This window comes from Leucopleurus acutus, assembly GCF_964270905.1.
Source record: "Leucopleurus acutus genome assembly, chromosome: 6".
NCBI lineage: Eukaryota > Metazoa > Chordata > Mammalia > Artiodactyla > Delphinidae > Leucopleurus > Leucopleurus acutus.
This window is the reverse complement of record NC_139149.1, coordinates 115,685,913-115,708,638: the sequence shown is the minus strand read 5'-3', so window position 1 is coordinate 115,708,638 and position 22,726 is coordinate 115,685,913. Positions and strand designations below refer to the sequence as shown.

Here is a 22,726-nt window from a genome sequence, read left to right as displayed (position 1 = left end):
AGATCTCTACCTTTCTCAGCATCTGGCTCCCCCTTCCGCAGTGCTCAGAGACTCGGAAAATCTTATCTCAAAGAGGCTATTCCATCATTGCTGAGGCGGGAAATTCCGCAGCTGGAGTCGTGTGACGAATTTGGGAGGACGAGGAAAATGTCCCCTGCCCTCGTCTTGTGCCTAGACCCTCCCACCTCCGCGAGATGCAGTCAGGTTGCTGGGAGAAGGCATCAGGGAAATACAGCCCCCCACCCCGAGGCATCCAGGCAGGATGGGCTGGTCTGACCCCAGGACCAGCACACCCTGCCTTGCCCCTGGTTCCAGGCTCAGGGCCCCCAGCGCTGGCGCCCAGCTGTTTGTGGCAGGAATGAATTCATTTGACCCAAATACTTCCTTCTCTTCTGGGCTACTAGTTTCAAGCGCAACAAAGAGCCCCACAGCTCGAGGGAGGAGCAGAAGGAAATAAATCAGCATTGAAATGCGACTCGTAACAAAACTGAGAAACTCAGGCGCAGCTGGGTGACCGGATGGGAGCGTGACTTCCGGCAGGTGCCCAGGTGCACCTGCAGCGCCTGCATTTAGGTCCAGCCTCCCGCTGCCCCAGGTGACCACCTGACCACGGCGGACCTTGCCCTGAGAGCCTCTCGGGAAGGGAGGAAGCCTTGGGGGAGGGGGCTGGGCATCGCCTTGGCCCGAGGCTGCTGCCTCTCACCTGTTTTCTGTGAGCCTCTGCCTGGCCCCGGGGCCACGGCCACGCCCCAGCCCGCCTGTTGAGGGAACAAAACTTTCCCCTGGCCAGAAGCGGGGAGAAAGGGGACACACGTAGGGGCCCTGTGGGACCCGGTGATGATAGGGTGTCAGGCTCTCTCGAAGTGACCAGGCCTGGGGAACAGGTGAGTCATTGTTTAAACTTCTGCGTGCTTTGTCGAGTGTGTGTGTGTGTGTGTGTGTGTATCTGTGTGCGGATATCGATGTGTGGCTGTTTGTATCTGTGTGTCTGTGTGCATGTATGTGGGTGTGAGTGTATCCGTGTGTGTCATGTGTGCCTGCACCTTTGCGTCTGACGTGTGTCCGTGCACGAGCCCCAGTGCACAGACTCAAAAGGGCGAAGTGAAGAGCCAGGAGTGTGCTCTCCTGAGCGCCAGAGGTGTCCTTGCTCGTCCCCGACGGCTTGCTAGGTCAGGGTCCTGGAAGGAGATTCCTATTTAAAGAGTGGCCTCTGGGAAAATCCACTTAAAGGCTTGAACGTAATGAATAGGGGCCCTTAGAGGAATCCATTTCAAATGGATCACGGTGCCCAAGTGCTACCGACTGACCTCAGAATAGACAACTGCACAGTAAGCCCTGCGTTCCTTACACGCCTGGGCGGGGAGAGCAGGAGGAGGACGTGCTCGCTGGCGACGAACTCGGCAGATCAGACGCTTCCCTGGAGCGACCCTCCCCCAGGAAGACCGGTTTGGACTTGCAATCTCTCCTTTTTCCCTTGGTGCAAGGAGATGAGCTTGTCAGAAATGAAAAGCCCGAAACCGAAATGCTCCGCAGGGTGTCCCTGTTGGCCCCGATCACGAACGTGGCATTCTTGAGATCGTCTCTGCGTTTAGAGACACTTCAGTAACCCTGTCTTCGTGAAATTACAGGGGCCAGGTCAGGAGTCACATTTTTCAATTGGAGTCCTCTCTGAACAGAGGGCTTCAACCTCTAATCAACGTGTAATCACACGAAAACTCATACATGGAAATCCTTACTGCAGTCTTATTTATTACAGAGAAAAAACAGTTAAAGCCAAGTAAAAATCCAGTAACAGAGAAATAGTTCAGGAAATTGGAATCGTTGTAGGGGTATTATGTGGTCATTAAACACACATAGGTCAAATGCATCTACAACATATGCAGTAATGTGGAAAACCGCCCTTCGTATGTCTTACTTTTTTTTTTAAATGTAGGATGCATAATTTTATGTTAAAATGATGGTTTGTTTTTAAGATTCTTATACAAAAAATTAGAAGAAAGTAGGCAAAATACCATCCCTCGTTGTATGAAGGGTGTGGAATTACGGGTAATCTCATTTTTTTCATATTGACAATTATGTGTTTATATTTATTGAAAAATAATGTTTTTAGATAAAGAGATGTGTCACCTGTATGTGGTATCATAGTAATGGCATGTTTATTCATACTCCACCGATTTTGGTTAATTCAGACATGTTTGGGGCTAAAGATTTTCTTGACTTAAGGAGAGTTTTATTAATTAGTGCACATAAATAGCAAGGAAAACTTAAAGGGGTATCCTTAAATACTTGAGAATTGCTGTAGGTGTGTTAGAACTTTCTCTTTATGTAAAATTACAGCACAAATCAGTGGAATATCTGCTTCTAAGCAGGTGCCTTAAGTACTTTCGCAAGAAACAAGGTATTAGCCTGGGGTGGCACAGAAACCTGGGGAATTCCATTCTTAAAAGCGTTTCTTTTTTCCAGCTTTATTGAGACAATTGACATATATATAACATGAGGTAAATTTAAGGTATGTTACGTGTTGATTGGGTACATTTACATATTGCAAAAACACCTCCACCCCGTCACATAATTACCATTTCTTTTTGTGGTGAGAACACTTAAGATCTACTCTTTTAATACTTTTCGAGTGTATAATACCATATGAGCTTTAATCATCACGCTGTACATGAGATCCCCAGAACCTGTGAATCTTACAACTGAAGTTTGCACCCTTTTACCAATATCATCCCACTTCCCACACACACCCCAGCCTCTGGTCACCACCACTCTACTCTCTGTTTCTCTACATTAGGCCAAAAAAAAAAAAAAAAAAAAAAGTGGTTTGTAAGTGAGGGCTTGCTACTGAGATGACCATCTTTTGGGCAATGAGGTCCGGCCAGCGGCTCCCCGGCAGGCTTATTGCACCAGCGGTTCTTGATGTGGGTGGAGCGCAGGTCCTGCTGCCTCTGTAAGTGACTGAAATGATGCTTGTGCCTGGTGAATCCAGTGTGGACGTGAAGGCAGCCTGTTCTGGCTTAAAAAAATTTTTTTTTTAAAATTTGTTTTATTGAAGTCTAGTTGATTTACAATGTTGTGTGAATTTCTGCTGTACTGCAAAGTGATTCAATTATACATATATATACATTCCTTTTCATACTCTTTTCCATTATGGTTTATCCCGGGGTAGTGAATATAATTCCCTGTGCTATACAGTAGGACCTTGTTGTTTATCCATCCGTTATATAATAGTTTGCATCTGCTGACCCCAAACTCTCAGTCCATCTCTCCCCCCGCCCCCATCCTCCTCCTTGAGCCTGCTCTGGCTTGGGCTCCTGCATCTTTCTCTTAGAAAAGCTGCTGGGCCTCCCTGTAAGGTGGGGTAACGCCAGGACCCCCGGAGGCTTCTTGCTCTGCTTCTGCTTCAGTAGAAACCTGTGTGCCGCCGAGCCGTGCAGGGGCCCTGAGCACACGGTCACCCTGCGCCTCAGTGGAGATGGCGGGTCCATTAGCCTTGGTCCCCCCCTCCCCCGCAGTGTTGTAGGGCAAGGGCTCGCTGCCCAACAAGCATAGAAGCAACACTATGGCACTGGCTTTTGAGAAAAGACAGAGGTTTAATTCGAGGTCGACCGGCAAGGCTCTCAAACGTGTCTCTACAATCCACGTTTGGGGCAAAATGTAAGGGCTTCGGGGAATTTTAAACTTGGAAGCGAACCGGCTAGTCTTGAATCTCCCTATAAGCTACGCGCGCGCTCCAGGAAGCCAGATTTTCCTTATGAAAGGACCTGTCCTTCCTAAAGGGCTCTGGGGGCAACATTTCTATTCTTTGAGCTTCCTAGTCTGGAGCTCTTTGGTTTGGGAGTCATCCTGGAGACTCTGCGCATGCGCAGTGCTGTCTCTGTACAGTAACTCCGGGTTGGATTAGTCAACCCACCTCTTTAAGGACGCAAAACCACTTTAAGTTGGTCAAGGTTTTACGTGCTGTTACAGCAGCCTCATCTGAATACGTTGTCTGAATCTGAATGCCGGGTTGCCTTTAAACCTGTAACTTTCTGCTTTTCTTGGTCACTCGGGCTGAGCTGCCTGGAGGAAGCTGGTCCCAGCACCTCCTGGATGCCCCTCCTCTGGTTTCTCTTTCTGCAGAGATCCCAGCCCACTTTTTTTTTTTAATTTGCGGTACGCGGGCCTCTCACTGCTGTGGCCTCTCCCGCTGCGGAGCACAGGCTCCGGACGCGCAGGCTCAGCGCCCATGGCTCACGGGCCCAGCCGCTCCGCGGCATGTGGGATCCTCCCGGACCGGGGCACGAACCCGCGTCCCCCGCATCGGCAGGTGGACTCTCAACCACTGCGCCCCCAGGGAAGCTCCCAGCCCACTTTTTGACGAGCTCCCTGGGGTTGGACTGGCTGTGCAAACTGTGCGGAGGAAGCAGCGTGTCTGTCTAGTTATGACTTGCTACGCCATCCCTACGGATATGCACGAGACATTTATTGAGCACCTACTGTCATCTCAGTGAACACTGTCTTTGCTTTCGTGAGCAGTTACAGCCCGGCGAGAGAGAGAACCAAGAAAAAAATAATTCTACGAATTAAGGGAGAGCTGGAAACAGATCATTTCCGTCAAGAAGAGGAACAGGGAGCTGTGGGCCCCACGATGCAGAGACTTTTCTCTCTTTTATGCACTGCTATTTATGGGGACTGGACACACAAGCGGGGGTGAGGGGGTGGGGTAGGGGTGGCAGCTGTGAGACCAGACAGGAAGCTGCGGTGGGAGAGGGATTTGCATCGAGGTGAACAGAGAGAAGAGAGCAGATGTAGCAGCTTCTTCACCGTAAGGCAAATTCCCCAGATGATTAGGCCCTGGGGTTGACAGATAAGCAGCTCTAGCAACCTCTGAACTTTGAGCCAATATCTTTTTGTTATCTTTCCTGCGGCTTCTGTCCTCATTCCGGACTCTGATTTGCCCTTTGGCCTGTAGAGCTGAATCCTAGGCTGTCATTTTATCCGTGAGGGCCAGCCACTTCGGGGGGCGCCCCCATTTGTTCCTGGTGTTTATTTTATTTTGCCGTTGAGTTTAATTTCTACCAGTGGATCGGAAATCTGTAGAAGGACTGCTTTGAATTCCTGCATGGGTGGTGGGTTCTGGAGAGAGGACCGGCCCCTGCAGAACTCCATTCCCCAACCCCCGGGGCAGCTGCGGGTCTGCGGGGTGCAGAGGAAGTCGCAGGGTGCCCCGGTGGGATGTCATCCGATGACACAATTAAGCATCATCCCCGATGGTGAAACTTGACAGCATCCCATGGAAGATGGGGTTCCAGACATGCTTTCCAGTAACCATTCAGCTCTGCTGTGTCCCTTTCGCCAGGGAGTGGATGGGCCTGTGAACCCTCTCCGCCAGACCCTGTAACTCCAGTCACCTTGTGTTTAGAAAGTCTTGTTGGTATTTAGGACTCCGTCCTGTTTGCTTTTAAACTTTGATCCCAAACTCGATTCTTTTCCTTTTGTCCCCACAGCGCAGACCAGACCAGTCTGTGGCTGTGGCTGCCTGTTGGGGACAGCGAGGAAACAGGGTCTGCTTCCTACTGCTCTCGCTTTTCTCCCTCCCTCTTCAAAATCCCTTCCCTTCCTCCATTCCCACCCACTGCAATGAGGTGGGAGAGGCTCTGTTCACTGAACGGGCTAGCTCTGAGGTGGGTTTGGGTATTTTTCAGGGGAAGTTTTCTCTAGATGCAATCCAGATAGTAGACGAAGACAAAATGATAACAATGGAATGCCACCAGTCTGCAGCCCCCGAATGAGACAGTGGACATAGGGACAGTTTTCAATGGCTGTTGCCTTCTGAGGAAATGCCCACCACACTCATGACAGTATTCTTGCCAAAAGACAGCCTATATCCAATCAGATTTCTGTTCTGAGCCACCAAGCTACAGAAAATCAGGGTTCAAGGGAACACATTCAATGACAACTTAGGGCTGCAATCAGCAAAATCCAGACTGGAAACTACAAGGCAATCTGATTTCTTCAACAAATAAATTAGAGAGAAAAAGAGGATGCATGTACATATACCGAGATTTGCAGGAGAATTAATAGGATGTCTAGGAATTCCCTCAAACTAATCTTCGGAGGAAGGGGGGTTTGGGGATGTGGGCGAAACAAGATTGGCTACAGCTTGTAAGGTCAGATCTTAACAAACGGCACCGCGAAACAGAGGACAGCTTCAAGTGAGCTTTATTAGGGAGCGCTCCCGGGCGAGGTGCACTGGTCCGGGCGAGGTGCACTGGTCCGGGCGAGGTGCACTGGTCCGAGAGAAAGGGGCCAGAGAAGTCACGCCCGGGCGAGGGTTGGGCAAGATTTTATAGGGGAAGAAGGGAAAGGGGTGTGGTGAATCTGGGAGGGTGCAGGGTATTCCTTATTTGGTGGTCTTTTCGGGTATCCTGGTGGACCGTTAGTCCCGCCCCTTGAAAGGTGGGAAGGCTGGGCCGGGTTCAAAGTCCCCAGGTCAGTTCCTGGAACTGGGTGGTCCGGAGAATTTCGGTCTGATGCAACCTGTGAATCTGATTGTGTTCCCCTGCCTAGGGCCAGTTGGCCTTACACAGCTGATTCTTGTGGAGGTGGATGATGGAGATCTGAGGTCCACCAGAACGCGACCTCCATCCTCTCTGTTCTGGTACATGCCTGAAATTTTCTACAATGAAAACATGTGCAGGGTTTGCCCAAATTAATTTTGATCACAGAGCCGTTTTTCTCCAGGGCATATCACTGTGGGTTCTGAGGCTTTCAATACAGTGGGAAGGAATGCAAAGTTTTGAGATCCTTGAAACACCAAGCTTTTTCTTGAAACACCAATTTGAATCCATGAACCACAGCTGAGAGAGTGCTGTACCTTTTAGGTATTTCAGAACCTTTTTGGAATAAGTCATAGGTTTTTCAAAAGTGAGAGGTGATGGAAAGAGGGCAATGAGCCAGTGTGATGACTAGCACACAATCACTACTTTGCAGGGTACGAAGCCGTTCATATGCATAGGCCCCTGCCGGGCACCGTGCACACGCTTTGCAAGCACCTCACAACATTTCCACCCTGTCCGGGGGTGAAAAGCCCCACTTCCCACCTAAAATAGGGAAACCCAGTGTGTGCTCTGTGCCAGTCCTCTCAGGAGGCAGCCGTCATGGTGGAAGAGACACCTCACTGGGAACGAAAGCTTTGGTGTGAAATCTGGGCTGCGCTGTGGATAAGCCTTCCGTTTCTCTGTGTCCACTCATTCATTCATTCAGTCACCCATCCATTCATTCACTCACTCATTCGTTCATTCAGTCACCCATCCATTCATTCACTCACTCATCCATTCATTCACCCGTCCATTCATTCACTCACTCATCCATTCATTCAGTCACCCATCCATTCATTCACTCACTCATTCATTCATTCACCCGTCCATTCATTCACTCACTCATTCGTTCAGTCACTCATCCATTCACTCACTCACAGCAGGCGTATATTATAGCTATTGCTCACCCCACTTTCCAGAAGGGGAGATGGGGTGCAGAGTGGCAAGCCAGGTGCCTCTGACGTGGAGCTCCTTTCCGTTCAAGGCTGTCTGTATTCATCCAGGGCAGCAGCGTCCCAGGGGCCCACTTGCTCAGAGTATTTGGTATCTGACATTCAGCCTCCGTCCATCATTGTCTCTCTGCAGGGCATGGCGCAGGTGGATGGGGTCCCCCGGCCCGGGGCTGCCCTGGGCCAGGCCTGCATCTTCAAGCTGGTTCTCCTGGGCAGTGGTTCTGTGGGCAAGTCCAGCTTGGCTCTCCAGTATGTGAAGAACGATTTCAGGAGCATCCTGCCGACCGTGGGATGTAAGTGACGGGACAGGGCACCCTTCCTTCGTCTCCTGGTGGGGGAGCCAGGGCTGCTGACCCACATGTGGGGCACCTGGGGATGAGGCCGCCTGGGAATTTCCCAGGCTCTCCTGGAGCCTCGGGCAGTGCCTGGCACGTGCAGGGAGGGCATGAGGTCCACCCCAGGCAGGCATGCACACGGGATCCAGAACCCAGACAGGTTTCAGCTCAGCTGGAGTCTGTGGGGGCCGGGGAGGGGGCGGGTAGTGTATCCGCGACAGAGTTTCTGGCCCCGAAGGGTTGGGTGTGTGAGGGCTTCTGCTGGTGGAGGGGGGAGCCCAGAAGAAGAACCTGCCTCCAGGCTCTGCCACTCAGCCCTCCGAACAAGCCGGCCTCTCACCCTGGCTGGTTGCTCTCCTGCTGACGCTGCTCCCTTTCTGCCTGGACTCGGCTTACCCACCTGGCCTGGGCTGGCGGGTAGGGTGGGTGCTGTAGGAAGGGACAGCAGGGAGGGAGGCCTCCCTCACTGCACTGCTTAAAGAGGGTAGCAAGTCGTGGCTTTCAGAGGGGAGGGACTTTGGCGCATCTGTGGACAACTGGTCTCCTTCACATCCTGTCTGGGGGTGAAAAGCCCCACTTCCCACCTAAAATAGGGAAACCCAGTGTGTGCTCTGTGCCAGTCCTCTCAGGAGGCAGCCGTCATGGTGGAAGAGACACCTCACTGGGAACGAAAGCTTCGGTGTGAAATCTGGGCTGCGCTGTGGATAAGCCTTCCGTTTCTCTGTGTCCACTCATTCATTCATTCAGTCACCCATCCATTCATTCACTCACTCATCCATTCATTCACCCGTCCATTCATTCACTCACTCATTCATTCAGTCACCCATCCATTCATTCACCCGTCCATTCATTCACTCACTCATCCATTCATTCACTCACTCATCCATTCATTCACTCACTCATCCATTCATTCACTCACTCATCCATTCATTCACTCACTCATCCATTCATTCACTCACTCAGCAAGTATCTGTTGGGTGTGGCCTCTGTCCCAGGCCCACATTAGGTGTGGAGGATTCTCTAAGGTGCCAAGCAGACACACCAACATAGAAACAGAGCACAACATTCAGCAAACGGTATTAACTCCTTGGGGGCCCTCAATCTTCTCAGAAGGGTGGTTCCTGAGTCCCTGAGGAATATGCGGCCCGAAGGGATCTGCCAGGGCCAGGCCCCCAGAAATAGTGTTGGGAAGGGCAGAAGCAGGGTGAAGGGCTGGCCCCAGGACGGGAACGCGGGGAGAGCTGGTAGAGACCGTGGATTCAGGCCGGCTGAGGGGCGCGCAGGGCCACCTCTTCTCCATCAGCAGGAAAGTTGACACCGCTCACCCGTGATATCAGACTGGGCTTTAAAAAAATACGACAAAGGGCCAAGTCTGGCTTCAAGTGGGTTTCGTTGAGAGCAGAGACCACAGAAGGGGGCCAGGCCAAGCTGGGATTTTGAGGGCTGTGTCCCTGGGTGTGAACCTGGATTCCAGTTCAGGGGAGGGAGACAGCAGGGACCAGACCGGGCGGCTTGTCGGGCTGGATCTCACTCTAAGACCGAGGTCTGAGGCCACGGCTCCCGGGGCCCTGCTTGTTTATGCACATAAGGTTCTATGGGGACACAGCCCCGCGCATGCCTGTGTGTCCTCTGTGGCTGCTTTCCCTCTGCAAGGGCGGCTTTGAGTTGATTGCTGGCAACCGTGACAGTACATCCCTCGAAGCCTAAAATGTTTACTACAGGGAACTTCCCCCCAAAAGTTTAAGACCCCTGCTCGAGAGCCAGTATCCCGGGAGGCAGTGGGCGGCCAGGGGGTGGGCTCTAGCAGGCATGGAGTGGCCTGGGGACTCACGGTGAGCCGAGAACTTAGCTCAGTGGGCCCAGGGAGGCCTGCAGCTCTGACCTACCTTGTGGGGCAGAAGAGGCCCCCCAACACAGAGCCAGGCCGAGGCTGCGGGCGGTGCTGGCGTTCTGTATTTCCGGGGAGGGAAAGGGGAGCGCAGACAAGTTCGCCAACTCTCCCAAGCGAGAAACCCGCAGGTCCAGCGCGCTGCAGCTCGTGGACGGTGGGTGGGGTGCCCTGTCTCCCCAACCCCAGTCATCTCCACCGCTTCCTTTAGCTCCAGCAAGTCGGGGGCCAAGCTGTCACTCTCCCCAGGCTGTCCAAGTCACCGTGCTCTCTTCAGGGGTCCTACGAGGGTCAGGAGGGTGCACAGAGCCTGGGCTCGGGTCAGGGTGGGGGGGCCTTTGCTTGGGTGGCAGGCCGGGGTGCACCCTCTCCACTCTTGGTCCTCTGCCCGGCCCCAGCCGTCCTCCTCCTGTCCGTGCCCCTCCCCCAGGCCCGGGCTCATCTCCCCAGGACCCCGCCTCTGCCCTGGGGCTGGTGCCCTAGGCCTTGGCTTCCTGGGCTGCCGTGGCCCGCAGCCCTCTAGGTGGGTTTAGCGGTCCTTTATTCAATCAGCAACCAGCCTATTTATGGCGCACCTGCTAGGTGCCAACCACTGAGCTGGGTGCAAGGGACGTAGAGATGAGTGCGCCCTCCTTTGCTTTGAGGAGCTAAATCCCCTGTGGGAATGACGGTCTCCGCCACGTACATCTCTGGGCCTACTTCACATGCCTTGTACACCTTGTGATGTTCTTACAACCTTTGCAGGTGGATATTATAACGATTACTAAGTTTTTATAAAAATAAATAAATAATATTATTTATTATAATATGATATTTAATCACATATTATATTCTATGTGGTTTTATTAATTATTATGCTATGATAATTATTATATTATTATAAAAGCAGACATTCCCCCCTCTTTTGTTTTTTCTGGTTTGGGCACGCTGCACAGCAGGTGGGATCTTAATTCCCTGACCAGGGATCCAACCTGCGCCCCCTGCTTTGGCAATGCAGAGTCTTAACCACTGGACCTTTATTTTATTTATTTTTGGCTGCTTTGGGTCTTCGTTGCCACACACGGGCTTTCTCTAGTGCGGCGAGCGGGGGCTACTCTTCGTTGTGCTTCTCATTGCGGTGGCTTCTTTTGTTGCAGAGCACGTGCTCTAGGCCCATGGGCTTCAGTAGCTGTGGCATGTGGGCTCAGTAGTTGTGGCTTGCGGGCTCTAGAGTGCAGGCTCAGTAGTTGTGGCGCACGGGTTTAGTTGCTCCGCGGCATGTGGGATCTTCCTGGACCAGGGCTTGAACCCGTGTCCCCTGCATTGGCAGGTGGGTTCTTAACCACTGTGCCACCAGGGAAGTCCCTCTGTGTATCCCTTGAGGTGGAACCCTGGCCCAAGGCTGCTCTATTGCTTCTTGGCTGCCCCTCCCTTGTCTCTGCGTCCTCTCCCTTCCCTGATTAGCAACGGTTCGAATCTGCCCTCTGGAACTCAGGGAAGGTCATGGGGGCTGGAGTCTGTTCCCTACAAACAAAAGCGGGGGGCATGGAAAGGCTTCTGTGCCCAGGAGCCCCACAGGGTCCTGCTTGGTTTCAGTTGTCACCCTTTCCTGCTGCCCCCTTTCCTCAGACGGCCACCCTCACACTCCCGAGGGCAGCGGGGGGACCAGGGCCTGGCATGTCTTTGGTGGTGCTGCCTTCAGGGCAGGCCGGCTGCAAGACACTCCAGCCCTGGAGAAGAGCGGGGGTCCCTGGGCCCCTCCAGAGGGTCTGGATCTGTCGGTGAGTGTGTGGAGTGGCCCCGCAGTGGAGGGTTACACAAGCACTGGGCACGGCTGTGCAGAAGAGCGCCCGGGCCGAGACAGGGTTCCAGCCACCCTGCGGCAAGACCTGTCCTTCCAGAGGAAGCCGGAGCCGTAAGTGTGGCAGGCGGTGACAGACTCTTGTACCCGAAGCAGAGCCAGAGTGGAATTGAGCACAGCCTCCCGAGGGCATGGCCTGCTGGGAGGAGGCCAGAACCCCCTGAACTCCCGGCTGCCCCAGCACCACAAAGCCCGCCAGGCCCATCTGAGAGAGGGGCTGACAGGGGAGGTGGGCAGCTGCCAGACGCGCTTATGGTGGCTGGGAGCTTGGAGCACCAAGAGCTCCTGCAGACCCCTCATCCTGGGATCCTGAAAGGCAGCAGCAGGGGAAATTCCGGCCCAGTTCCCTGCCCTGCGCGTTTTAGTGACATCTTTGGAGAGGTGGTGACATCTAGTGCTTGCGTTCGGATTTGCTGGCAGAAGCCAGTTTGGACCAGCTGGGCCTTGCCTGGGGCAGCGAAGGTGCGAAAGGTGCTGGATTTCGCCCCACCTCCCTTCCCTGCTGACTGAAACATTGCTGGAGCCCAGGTGACCCTGAGAAGTCACCCATGTTGTGTTCCCTTCCACCGGGAAGAGCTCGTGACTTTTACAGAAAAGAGAGCGCCGCAGAGAGGGCTCCAGTGAGCAGGATAGGACGTTTATTTAAATTAAAAGGTCAAAAAGCAAAACATTTCCTTGTGTTAACATTTACTTGAGACCATTTTAATTGGGGGCAACAGAATGCAAGTTGAAGAACAACCCCCAGTGAATTCTCTTGTCATTCGTTGCCCACTGGGGGTCCATTCAGCTCAGCAAGTGGAAGGCACGCCCGCTTCCAGAGGCTGGGGAGGGGGCCGGAAGCGTCCCCAAGTGTCCCTACTGCTGGGGATCCTGTGTTGAGGTCTGTGCTGGGGCCAAAGGAGGCTGGAGCCCTGCTTTGTGTCACCATATAAAGCAATGCCAGGTGGCCCCGGTTCAGAGTATCGTCTGGTAAAAATGTGCCGGTGTGTCATCTCCACCAGCGTATTCTAGAAACGTGGACAATTCTGGGTTCTGGGCCTGGTCCTGCTCCCACATCCCAGCTTGTTGCCAACATCATTTCAGGAAAAATTTCCCAGTCTGTTTGAATATCTCGGAAGTTTACTTTTTAATCACTTTTTGGCTTTAGCTGTGAACAGGTAGAAAATGTGGTCAGTGGGTTTCTGAACAAGGAAGGTAATACATGTGGGCTCTTTTGTGGGTTGGAGCCAGGAGTTCACGGGGCAGGGGGTGGAAGTTTGCTTTGGATACCAGCCCAGGGGCCCACCTGGGGGGGTCTGTGTCTCTCTCCAGGGGAGACGAGGTGCTGCGGTCTGTGAATATCCAACAGCCACTCATGCCACATCATTGCTCGGTGTGAAAACCCTGCGCTCCTTGGAAATCGGTTGGGATTTTGCATTGATTTAAACTCAACCACCAGCCATCGTTTTCAGAGTAGAAAAGGAAAGTATCAGAAGCTAAGATTGTTAAGCGAAGGAGGCAAACCTGAATTTTATGCCCACCTGTAACCTGGCGGTGATGACTTTTAGGCTGAAACCAAAATCGCACACAGAAGTGATTTGACCTGATAGCAAACAGACAAAGGGTGTGGATCAAAGGCTGCTGTTCCCAGGCAGTGAGCCGGGAGAGTGGAGAGGGAGGGGAGGAAGGGGCGTCAGGTGCCACTTCCTGCACCTCGTCTCTTTTCTCCTGGGTTTGACAACCGCCCCGGGAAGAGGGCACTGTTGACTCTTGGTAAAGGAGGAAGCTGGGATCTCTAAGGTTGAAGCAAGCCGACAGAGTTTGTTGCAGCTGATAGACTTCCCTCCAAGGCCCAGGCGTGGCCCTCACCCTCAAGACCTCGACAGTCTTAATGGAGCTTCTGTCCTGCTCAGTCCTGACAGTAGCTCTGTATGAGCTGGGAGCTGTCAGTCCTACTGTTGAGCTGAAGACGGCAGCTTTGTTTGACCTGGTGTGGTGTTCTGCTGGGCTGTCATAATAAACACCACAGACTGGGTGCCTTAAATAACAGAGGTTTATTCTCATAGTTCTGGGGGCTGGAAGTCCAAAAGCGAGGTGTTGGCCAAGGAGTTTTCATCCTGAGCTCTCTTTTGGCTTATGGGTAGCTGCCATCTAGGTAACTGGCTGTGTGCTTCCATGGCCTCTTCTTTGTGTTTGCATGGAAGGGAGGGGAGAGAGAGAGAGAGAGAGAGAGCAGACAGACAGACAGAGACAGAGAGAGGAGACAGAGGGAAGATGACAGAGAGAGAGAGACAGTGAGAGAGAGGGAGTGCATTCTTACAGAGGCACTAATCCCATCCTGAGGGCCCCACCCTCATGACCTCATGTAACCCTAATCGCCTCCCAAAGGCTCCATCTCCAGATACTATCATGCTGAGGGTTAGGGCTTCTATATGTGAATTTTGGGAGGATACGATCATTCAGTCCATAACACCTAGGAAGTGTATCTGACTTCAAGTTTGTGGACGAGAGAAAAATGCAGGATGTGCAGGCAGAGGGTGGATCAGTGGTTTCCATTTAGGAGTCACCCCAAACTAGATTCTCATGAGAGAGAATCATGATCTTACCTTTTCTATGCTACAAATCTCAGCCCAGACTTGTCTCTTATTCTCTGTCTGTAGCAAATTGAATTGTGTCCCACAAAAGATTCATCCTCCTCCTAATTCCCAGTGCCTATGAATGTGGCTTTATTTGGAAACAGGGTGTTTACAGATGTAACTAGTTAAGGATAGTCCTGGATTTCGGGTGAGCCCTGAATCCCATGACCAGTGTCTCTGGAACAGGAGAACACAAAGATGCAGAGAGGGTGGCCATGTGAAGACAGAGGCAGAGACGGGAGAGATGCACCTACAAGCCAGTGACCACCGACGGTTGCTGGTCCCCACCAGGAGCCAGGAGGGGGTGTGGAACAGATTCCCTCTCAGAACTTCTGGAAGGAGCCAACACTGGAAACACCTTGATTTTGGACCTCTGGCCCCCAGAACTGAAAGGATAAATGTCTGCTGTTTTTAGCCACCCTTTTTGTGGTTATTTGTTATGACAACCCCAGGGCACTAACACACTGGCCTTGGAGTGAAAAATTTAACTCCAAGCATGTGGCTACGTTTACCAGAATCTCCCAACAAGCTTCCAACCCAGCCCGGGTCTGGGCAGGACAGAAGCTTTGCCTGGAGTCTCATCCCTGGCCCTTCCCAGTCCCTGGTCTAGTTCTGTATATGACATACCCTATACGCTATGGGGGCAGAACATCTTTTTTTTTTTGCAGTACGCGGGCCTCTCACTGCTGTGGCCTCTCCCGTTGCGGAGCACAGGCTCCGGACGCGCAGGCTCAGCGACCATGGATCACGGGCCCAGCCGCTCCACGGCACGTGGGATCTTCCCGGACTGGGGCACGAACCCGTGGCCCCTGCATTGGCAGGCGGACTCTCAACCACTGTGCCACCAGGGAAGCCCAGAACATCTTTTTTAAAATTTATTTTATTGAAGTATAGTTGATTTCTGCTGTACAGCAAATGACTCACTTATACATATGTATATTCTTTTTCATCCTTTTCCATTATGGTTTATCACAGGATATTGAATACAGTTCCCTGTGCTCTACAGTAGGACCTTGTTTATCCATCCTGTATATATACTAGTTTGCATCCATCCCTCCTTCACCTCCTCTCCCCCTTGGCAACCACAAGTCTGTTCTCTATGTCTGTGAGTCTGTTTCTGTTTTGTAAATAGTTCACTTGTGTCATGTTTTAGATTCCACATATAAGTGATATCATATGGTATTTGTCTTTCTCTTTCTGGCCTACTTCATTTAGTGTGATAATCTGTAGGTCCATGCATGTTGCTGCAAATGACATTATTTCATTCTTTTTATGACTGAGCAATGTTCCATTGTATGTATGTACCACATCTTTATCCATTCATCTGTCGATGAACATTAGGTTGTTTCCATGTCCTGGCTATTGTGAATAGTGCTGCTGTGAACATTGGGGTGCATGTATCTTTTTGAATTATAGTTTTGTTCGGATATATGCCTAGGAGTGGGATCGCTGGATCACATGGCAACTCTTATTAGTTCTTTGAGGAACCTTCATACTGTTTTCCATAGTGGCTGCACCATTTTACATTCTGGGGACAGAACATCCTGGTGTTAGTAAGTAACTATTTTAAAGTCACAACACTTTGGAAAGCTATGCTAAGGGGAAAACAGTCTTCAAATGAAAGGTGGATTGCCCAATATGTTGAATGAATGGTTTGGGGATAGACCTTTCGTTGTGTGTACTTATTAAGCAGGGGCAATAGTGCATAAAAGTCCTTGCTGTCCAGGTGCTCCCTGTCACCAGGGGTGACAGATGAGAACACGGAAGTCTACCTGTGCAGTGGGTGAGTGATAAGCACAGGCGGGCTACTGTAGACCACTCCCAGGGAAGGGGGCCCCAGCACTGCCCCAAGGGCTCACACTCAGAGACCCGGTGGACATGTAGGGAGGTGGGGAAGAGGAAGGATTCCAAGCAGAGAGGTCAGTGGAGAAGGGAGGTCAGCAGGGAGAGGTGTGGGTCAGGCCGGGGGGTTAGCAGGAGGCCAGGAATGTTGCAGGGGAGGAGCTGGTGTGACCGTCAGCATGCCAGCTACCTCGCTGGACACCCACGGGGTGACCCTGGTTGTCAGAGACCCTTCCATGCCTCACATAGTCCAGAGGATTTGGATAGGACCCTGAGAGTCTATCTTCCCACCCAAAGCCTCTGTGGAATCTGCAAAGGTCTGCAGCAAATTCCTTGCAACTCTTTGCTTTTTCTGGAAAATGCCATCTTCTAGAAGAGGTGTTTGCTGAGCCTTCCCCACTGAGGGTGACAGGAAGCACAGGGCTGGCTGTCTCTGGCTGGTTTGCTGAGCCCAGGGTTCACGCTGGTCCAGGCTGGGCCGTGGATAAAGACCTCGTCCTCCATGTAAAACTCCTTCTGGGCTTCTGTTTCAGGTGCGTTCTTCACAAAGGTGGTGGATTTGGGGGTTGCGTCTCTGAAGTTTGAGATCTGGGACACGGCTGGCCAGGAAAAGTACCACAGCGTCTGCCACCTCTACTTCAGGGGTGCCAATGCTGCGCTTTTGGTGTATGATGTCACCAGGAAGGTGAGGCTCACCTGGGTGTGTCCCCGCCCTCCCAGGCACATGGACGCAACCTTCTGGCGGCATTACGTGACTGACCTATGCTGGTGCTTTATGTTAAAATCGTGAGCACCAGTGGAGAATCCTTCAGTGAAAGTCAGTCACCTCCTCCGGGAAGCCCTCCCTGACAATCCCTTTGCCTGCTGCACAGTTAGGTTTGTGCCCCTCTGTGGTCCTCTTGGAGTACCCAGAACAGTGCACCCCCATCCATCACTCACGATTCCTTGGGTGCCCACTGAGCTGCTGAGGGGGGTGTTATGAAAACAGGATACAGCCCCTGGCTGCATATCCACTACAGAATATCATCGGGCCAAACAGAAGGGAGCAGATGCTTAATGTACCAGCAGGGAAGGGTGGGGTTCTATGGGAGTTGCCAGGAGGGGCACCATACTTCCTGCAGGAAGGCTCTAGCTGAGACGTTGGGAGAAACAGGATTAGCCCTGTTGGGCAGGGCCGGGCAGGGAGGTGGTGGTGGGCGTGTGAGTGGCGAGGGGGAAGGGAGTTCCGGTCAGAGGGCAGCGCTGGTGGAATTAAGGAGGTCGAGTGCCGTGCGTGGAGCCCCTGCAGTGCTGAGAGCAGGCCTACTGGGTCAGTATGGCTGCAGGGGAGAGGGGCTGCGTGGGACTCAGGACAGAGGCCCCGTTCCCGGGTCTGTGGGGCACTGCAGTTAGGATCAGGGTTTGGTGTGACAGCCACTTCCCCACAAAGTGGTTCTTGAGGGTATCGTGGAGCAGAGGCCTTTAGAGCTCCAGGTCTGACTCGGAACCTCCTGCAGCCCCCAGCCTCCTGCTGGCTGGGTGAGGACAGAGCTGCCTTCGGCCCAGACCACCCGAGGCCAGAGAAAGACCAGCTAGCCCTGCTCAAGGGGCAGAACAGCCCTTGGGGCCCGATATAAGGCCAGTTGGATCATGTGCCATTTTATGTTAAAATCGTGACAACCAGTAGATTCCTTCAGTGAAAGTTGGTCACCTCCTCCAGGAAGCCCTCCCTGACAGCCCCTCTTCCTGCTGCACAGTTGGGTTTGCGCCCCTCTGTGGTCCTCCTGGAGTACCCAGAACAGAGCACCCCCATCCATCCCTCACGGTTCCTTGGGTGGGTCACTTGGATCCTGTGTTTTATGCAGGGTAGCTACTGACACTTGCCTTGTCCTTCCTGGGATGGCTGAGGAAGACCACCGGGTTTGCCTGACAGTCCTGTTTTCCTTTTTCAGGCTTCCTTCTGCAAGGCGCGGCAGTGGCTGAAGGACCTGGAGGAGGAGTTCCACCCGGGAGAAGTCGTGGTGATGCTGGTTGGCAACAAGATGGACCTCAACCAGGAGCGGGAGGTGACCTTTGAGGTGGGCCTGGAGATGGTCATTATGTCCCCGGTGCGGGAGGGGGGAGGGACCCCAAACACACACGCCCACCTACCGACACACTCATACACACCCCCCCACCCCCACACGCGCACACACACACATACCACTTTAGCTTCCCTCCTGGGCAAAGGTTTCTGGTCTCTCCTGGGAAGGTCAGACCCAGAGGTGTCTGCTCCTGGCTGCGGGGAGAGCTGCGAGCATGACCGCAGCCTCCCGAGGGCTGGCAGGGGCGGGCGCAGTGCAGGGAACGGTTTCCATGAGGAAACCCCGACCCTTCCCACCCTCGCTCCTTCTTTGAGTAATGGCGGGTTTCAGATCTTTCTCTTTGTGTTCAATAAACTGTTCAAGAAGGGGCAAATCCAAAGTTTTTGCTAGGAAATGAGCAAGGGCGAGAGAACCCGAAAGCTGCAGCTCTTCTGTAAAACGACCAACAGCAGAATAAATGCTCTAGGTGGTTGCTTGTAAAGCGGGGAGAACCTGAAGCAGGGAGCAAGGGGTTCGCGCGCGTGTGTACAGGACGCGCGTGTGTGTACAGGACGTGTTTGTGTGTACAGGATGCGTGTGTGTGTATAGGACGCATGTGTGTGTACAGGACATGCGTGTGTGTACAGGACGCGCGTGCGTGTACAGGATGCGCGCGTGTGTACAGGACGCGCGCGTGTGTACAGGACGCGCGCGTGTGTACAGGACGCGCGTGCGTGTACAGGACGCGTGCGTGTACAGGACGCACGCGCGTGTACAGGACGTGTGTGTACAGGACGCGTGTGTGTGTACAGGACGTGTGTGTGTACAGGACGCGTGTGTGTACAGGATGCATGTGTGTGTACAGGACATGTGTGTGTATACAGGATGTATGTGCGTGTACAGGACACGTGTGTGTGTATAGGACGCGTGTGTGTACAGGACATGTGTGTGTGTACAGGACGTATGTGTGTGTGTACAGGACGCGTGTGTGTACAGGACGCGTGTGTACAGTGGTGTCTGTGTGTGTGTATGTGGGGGTGTGGGAGGAGGGGCAGATGAGGGGCGAGCGGGACGGGGAGGGTGCTGGGCTACAGCGCAGGGCAGGAAGGGGAGGAGTCTGGGGGCAGGGGGCGGCCGGGGGAGGCCGTGCTGGGTAGGCGCTGGGGCTCAGAGGCAGAGATCCCAGCGCCGGTGTTGGGACTGGGGGCTTTATTCCGGGGCAGCCTTGAGTCCCTGGGGTGGGGGCCTGATGGGTGATTTAGGAAGAGCGTGTGGGGCCCAGGTCAGGCCGAGTTGGGAGACGGGGCCTGGGTGGGGAGACCCACTGGAGGCCGGGGGCCCAGCTCAGGGGTGGGAGGGGCCTCCTCTCCGCTCTCCCAGGACCCCTGTCCGCGGGAGGGGGACCCCGTGGCTTAGACTGCACGGAAGCGGCCACCCTGGGGCCTGGGCTGTAGACCCTGGGCCCCCAGACCCCACCCTGGCTTCTTGTTCCCTCTGAGCTCCCACTGAGCTGGGCCTTGGGGGCGGGGGGCAGACCCCGGAGCCGCAGGTGCCTGGCTGGGCAGAGGCCAAGCTGACCTGTGGCCAGTGCAGCTTTCACATTGACTTGGGGGCTTTTCATCTTAAAATAATTTCAGAATTACAAAAATTGTTGCAAAAATAGTACAAAAAGTCCCTGTCGGCCCTTCTCCCGGCTTTCCCAAATGTTAACATCTTACGTAAGCTCGGAACAACGAGCAACTCAGGAAACGAACGTTCAAACTGCTTTACAGCTCTCGCTCAGATTTTGTCATTTCCCCACTAACGCCCTTCTCTTGGTCGCGGGAAATCTGCTCCTAGATTTGGCCGTTGAGAGCGCTCCCCTCCGCTGGCCCTGTCACCTGCCCTGTTATTCCTTGAGCGCTTCCTTCCTTTCTGGCTCACCAAGTTGTTCCAGGTTCACCTTTGTCCTTTCTCGGCCCCAGCCCTGGAATCAATCATTTCCCCAAAGGGCCCTGGTTCCTAGTGCCGGGGACTGAGTTTAGGAGTCAAGATCTGTGCACTGGATGTGCTCATTCCACGGGGGGTGAGGTAACCGTGGCTCCCATCCTGGGGAGCCTCCAGGACAAACTGGCAGACGGAGGGCTGGGGACCTGTAATTTAGGGGCCAGAGGCTCATTGGACCCGAGGACAAACCCCTAAAATGACCCCATCTGGAACCCCCAAGCTAGTTGGGCAAAGGGGGGTATTTGAGTTTCATTCATGTGACCCAGATATGAGCTACCTGAAGTCACTGAGTCTTCAGCTGTACCAGGTCACCTTGTCCTTTAAAATACAAGTAATAATGTCCCCATCCCTCTGTGTCTGGGAAAGGGCTGAGAAGCTCATTGAGGGGTGGTGAAGAGCAAAGCTCTGTGGGCCAGGCTGGGGGTGGGGGGAGTGGACACCGCTGGGCGCCATGCTGTGGGCACGGCCGGCCCAGCCCCCAGGGGCCGGCTCAGCGTCAGGCACTGAGCACTGCGCCTCCTGGGAGGGTCCGGAGGTGAGGGGCCTGCACGGGGAGGCCCCCAGCTCCTCCTTCACCCCGGCCTTCCCATGAACGCTTCTCCGCTTCTCGGCCACACGAGCAGCCCTGGTGTTTCCCAGACGCCCTTGCTCTGTACACCCTTCACTCCACGTAGGTCGGACCCCTGTGGGACGGTGGTGGGGGACCCAGAGAAGGGCCGGGCTCCCACCAGGCTGTCCCCACTCCCCTTCCATGTTTCCTCTGTTCTCACTTGGTTTCAGAGCCCACCGGTGCCAGAGAGCCGTGGTAGGGGCAGGAACCTCGCCAAGGAAAGCATCCTTGGACCCCGCTGCGGGTGCCGGGCTCCCCTGCCAGCGAACACCCTCCCTGCCCTGCTCCCTCGTCTGGGCCCCCTTCTCTGGGAGCCCCAGAAACAGAACTTGAGGAATGACGTTCACTGCTGGTGCAATTGTTTCTCGGTGTTTCTTGGGTCTTCCTGTTAGAAGGCGTCTAAGTGTTCTTGGGAAACTTCTGATGATTAATGTGGGCTTTCCGTGGCCATTTCCGTCAGGAAGGGAGGGAGTTTGCAGAGAGCAAGGGGTTGCTGTTCATGGAAACCTCGGCCAAACTGAACCACCAGGTGACTGAAGTCTTCAGTGCTGTCGGTGAGTGACCAGCCTCCGACCCCAGAGCAGGGGGTGGGGGGACCATCACTGGGTCTTCAACAGGTCTTCTTCTCTGGCAACCTGGGACCCAGCAGAACGTCCCCAGGGCCTGGAAAGTGGGCAGGAGTCAAGGGCCCGTGTTTCCTGCTTCCTGGAAAACATCAGGGAGGGTGGGACCCTGGGGGATGCCACGTGTGCAAGGCGAGTGCTGGGCTGGGTTGGGGGATTTTCCCCCCAACCAGGCCATGTCCTTCTCCTGTTGTCCCCAGCCCGAGAGCTTTTGCAGAGACAAGAGAAGAAGGAGGGCCAGAGGCAGCAGGGAGATGCACGGCTGGCTCTGAATGAGACGCCCCCGGAGCGGGGCAGATGCTGCGCCCGCTAGAAGGGGCCACTCCAGGAAAGGCCATGGGGAGGATGCGCCCAGCCCACAACCCACTGGTCCTCAGGGTGAGCCACCGCCAGCTCCACGTCACTTGTGGTACTTATCCTGATTCACTGTTGATGCTGGCTTGCTCCTGAGTCCTAGAGGCTCTGCAAGAGGGCATCCCTTAGAATAACCACCTCCCAAGCTGGTGGGAATCATTCAGGAGAGGGCCCCATGTCCAAGGCTCCCAGAAGGCGTCAGCTCCACCTCTCAGACACCAGATACCGACTGAATCCCTGATGTCCTGGGGGGTGGGCACGCATGGCCCTGCCCTTAGCTGCCTGGCCACCAGACACTGGAGAATGAAATGGTCAGAGGGGAAATAAAGATCGGAAAATCACCCAGCATGCACTTGGTGTTGGGCAGGGGGCTGCCCGGGGGCTTGGGGCCCCCCTGCTCCTGGGAGGTGGGACAGCGGGCCCAGCTGCAGGGGGCAGTGCCAGGGAGAGATGGCGTGACCATCATGGGGCTGGGCCCGTCGTCACTGGATCTCTGTGAGGTTCCCCCGAAGGACGGTGCCTGACAGAGGTCAGCTGGGGATGGGGGTGGGGGAGTCAGGCCCCCTACTCTCTGCTCCTCTCTGTGAATGCGAAGTGGTGCTTGTGCAAAGCACACCAGGACTCAGACTTCAAGCCGAGGTGCAAATTGTATCGCGTACGAGTTTTTCTCCGAAAAGTAAACCGATTTCTATCATGTCCTTTTTGTTTTTCCAAATGTTTTTTTATTGTGGTGAAAGTCACATAATATAAAACATACTATTTTAACCACATTTAACTGTACAGTTCGGGGGCACTAAGTACATTCACATTGTTGTGCAATTCTCACCATCATCCGTCTCCTGAAGTTTTCACTTTCTTAAACGGCAACTGTCCCCATTACACCCTGAGTCCCCATTCCCCCTCCCCCCTCCCCTCCCCCGACCCTGGAATTTATCAATGGACTTTCTGACTCTATGAATTTGGCCATTCTGTGTACCTCGTGTAAGTGGAATCAAACAGTATTTGTCTGCACCTACTGTCTATTGGAATGCATTTTTAGGGTTAACTTTATATCACA

General features: G+C 53.7%; 1 protein-coding gene across 1 annotated transcript; it reads left to right on the top strand.

The window, feature by feature from the left end:
• Positions 1-696: 696 nt before the first annotated feature.
• On the top strand, positions 697-22,019 carry RAB17 (RAB17, member RAS oncogene family). Its single transcript, XM_082840994.1, has 6 exons — positions 697-884; positions 7,668-7,827; positions 16,588-16,739; positions 17,986-18,111; positions 21,153-21,246; positions 21,516-22,019. The coding sequence occupies exons 2-6, from the start codon at positions 7,671-7,673 to the stop codon at positions 21,626-21,628; spliced, it is 642 nt and encodes a 213-aa protein (XP_082697120.1). The 5' UTR covers positions 697-884; positions 7,668-7,670; the 3' UTR covers positions 21,629-22,019.
• Positions 22,020-22,726: the final 707 nt, after the last annotated feature.

Excerpts from the sequence above, each read along its gene's own strand:
- RAB17 (XM_082840994.1), top strand. The coding sequence starts at position 7,671 with ATGGCGCAGGTGGATGGGGTCCCCCGGCCCGGGGCTGCCCTGGGCCAG. Across the intron at positions 16,740-17,985 it reads TGTATGATGTCACCAGGAAG|GCTTCCTTCTGCAAGGCGCG; the intron begins GTGAGGCTCACC and ends TTCCTTTTTCAG. Across the intron at positions 18,112-21,152 it reads AGCGGGAGGTGACCTTTGAG|GAAGGGAGGGAGTTTGCAGA; the intron begins GTGGGCCTGGAG and ends CATTTCCGTCAG.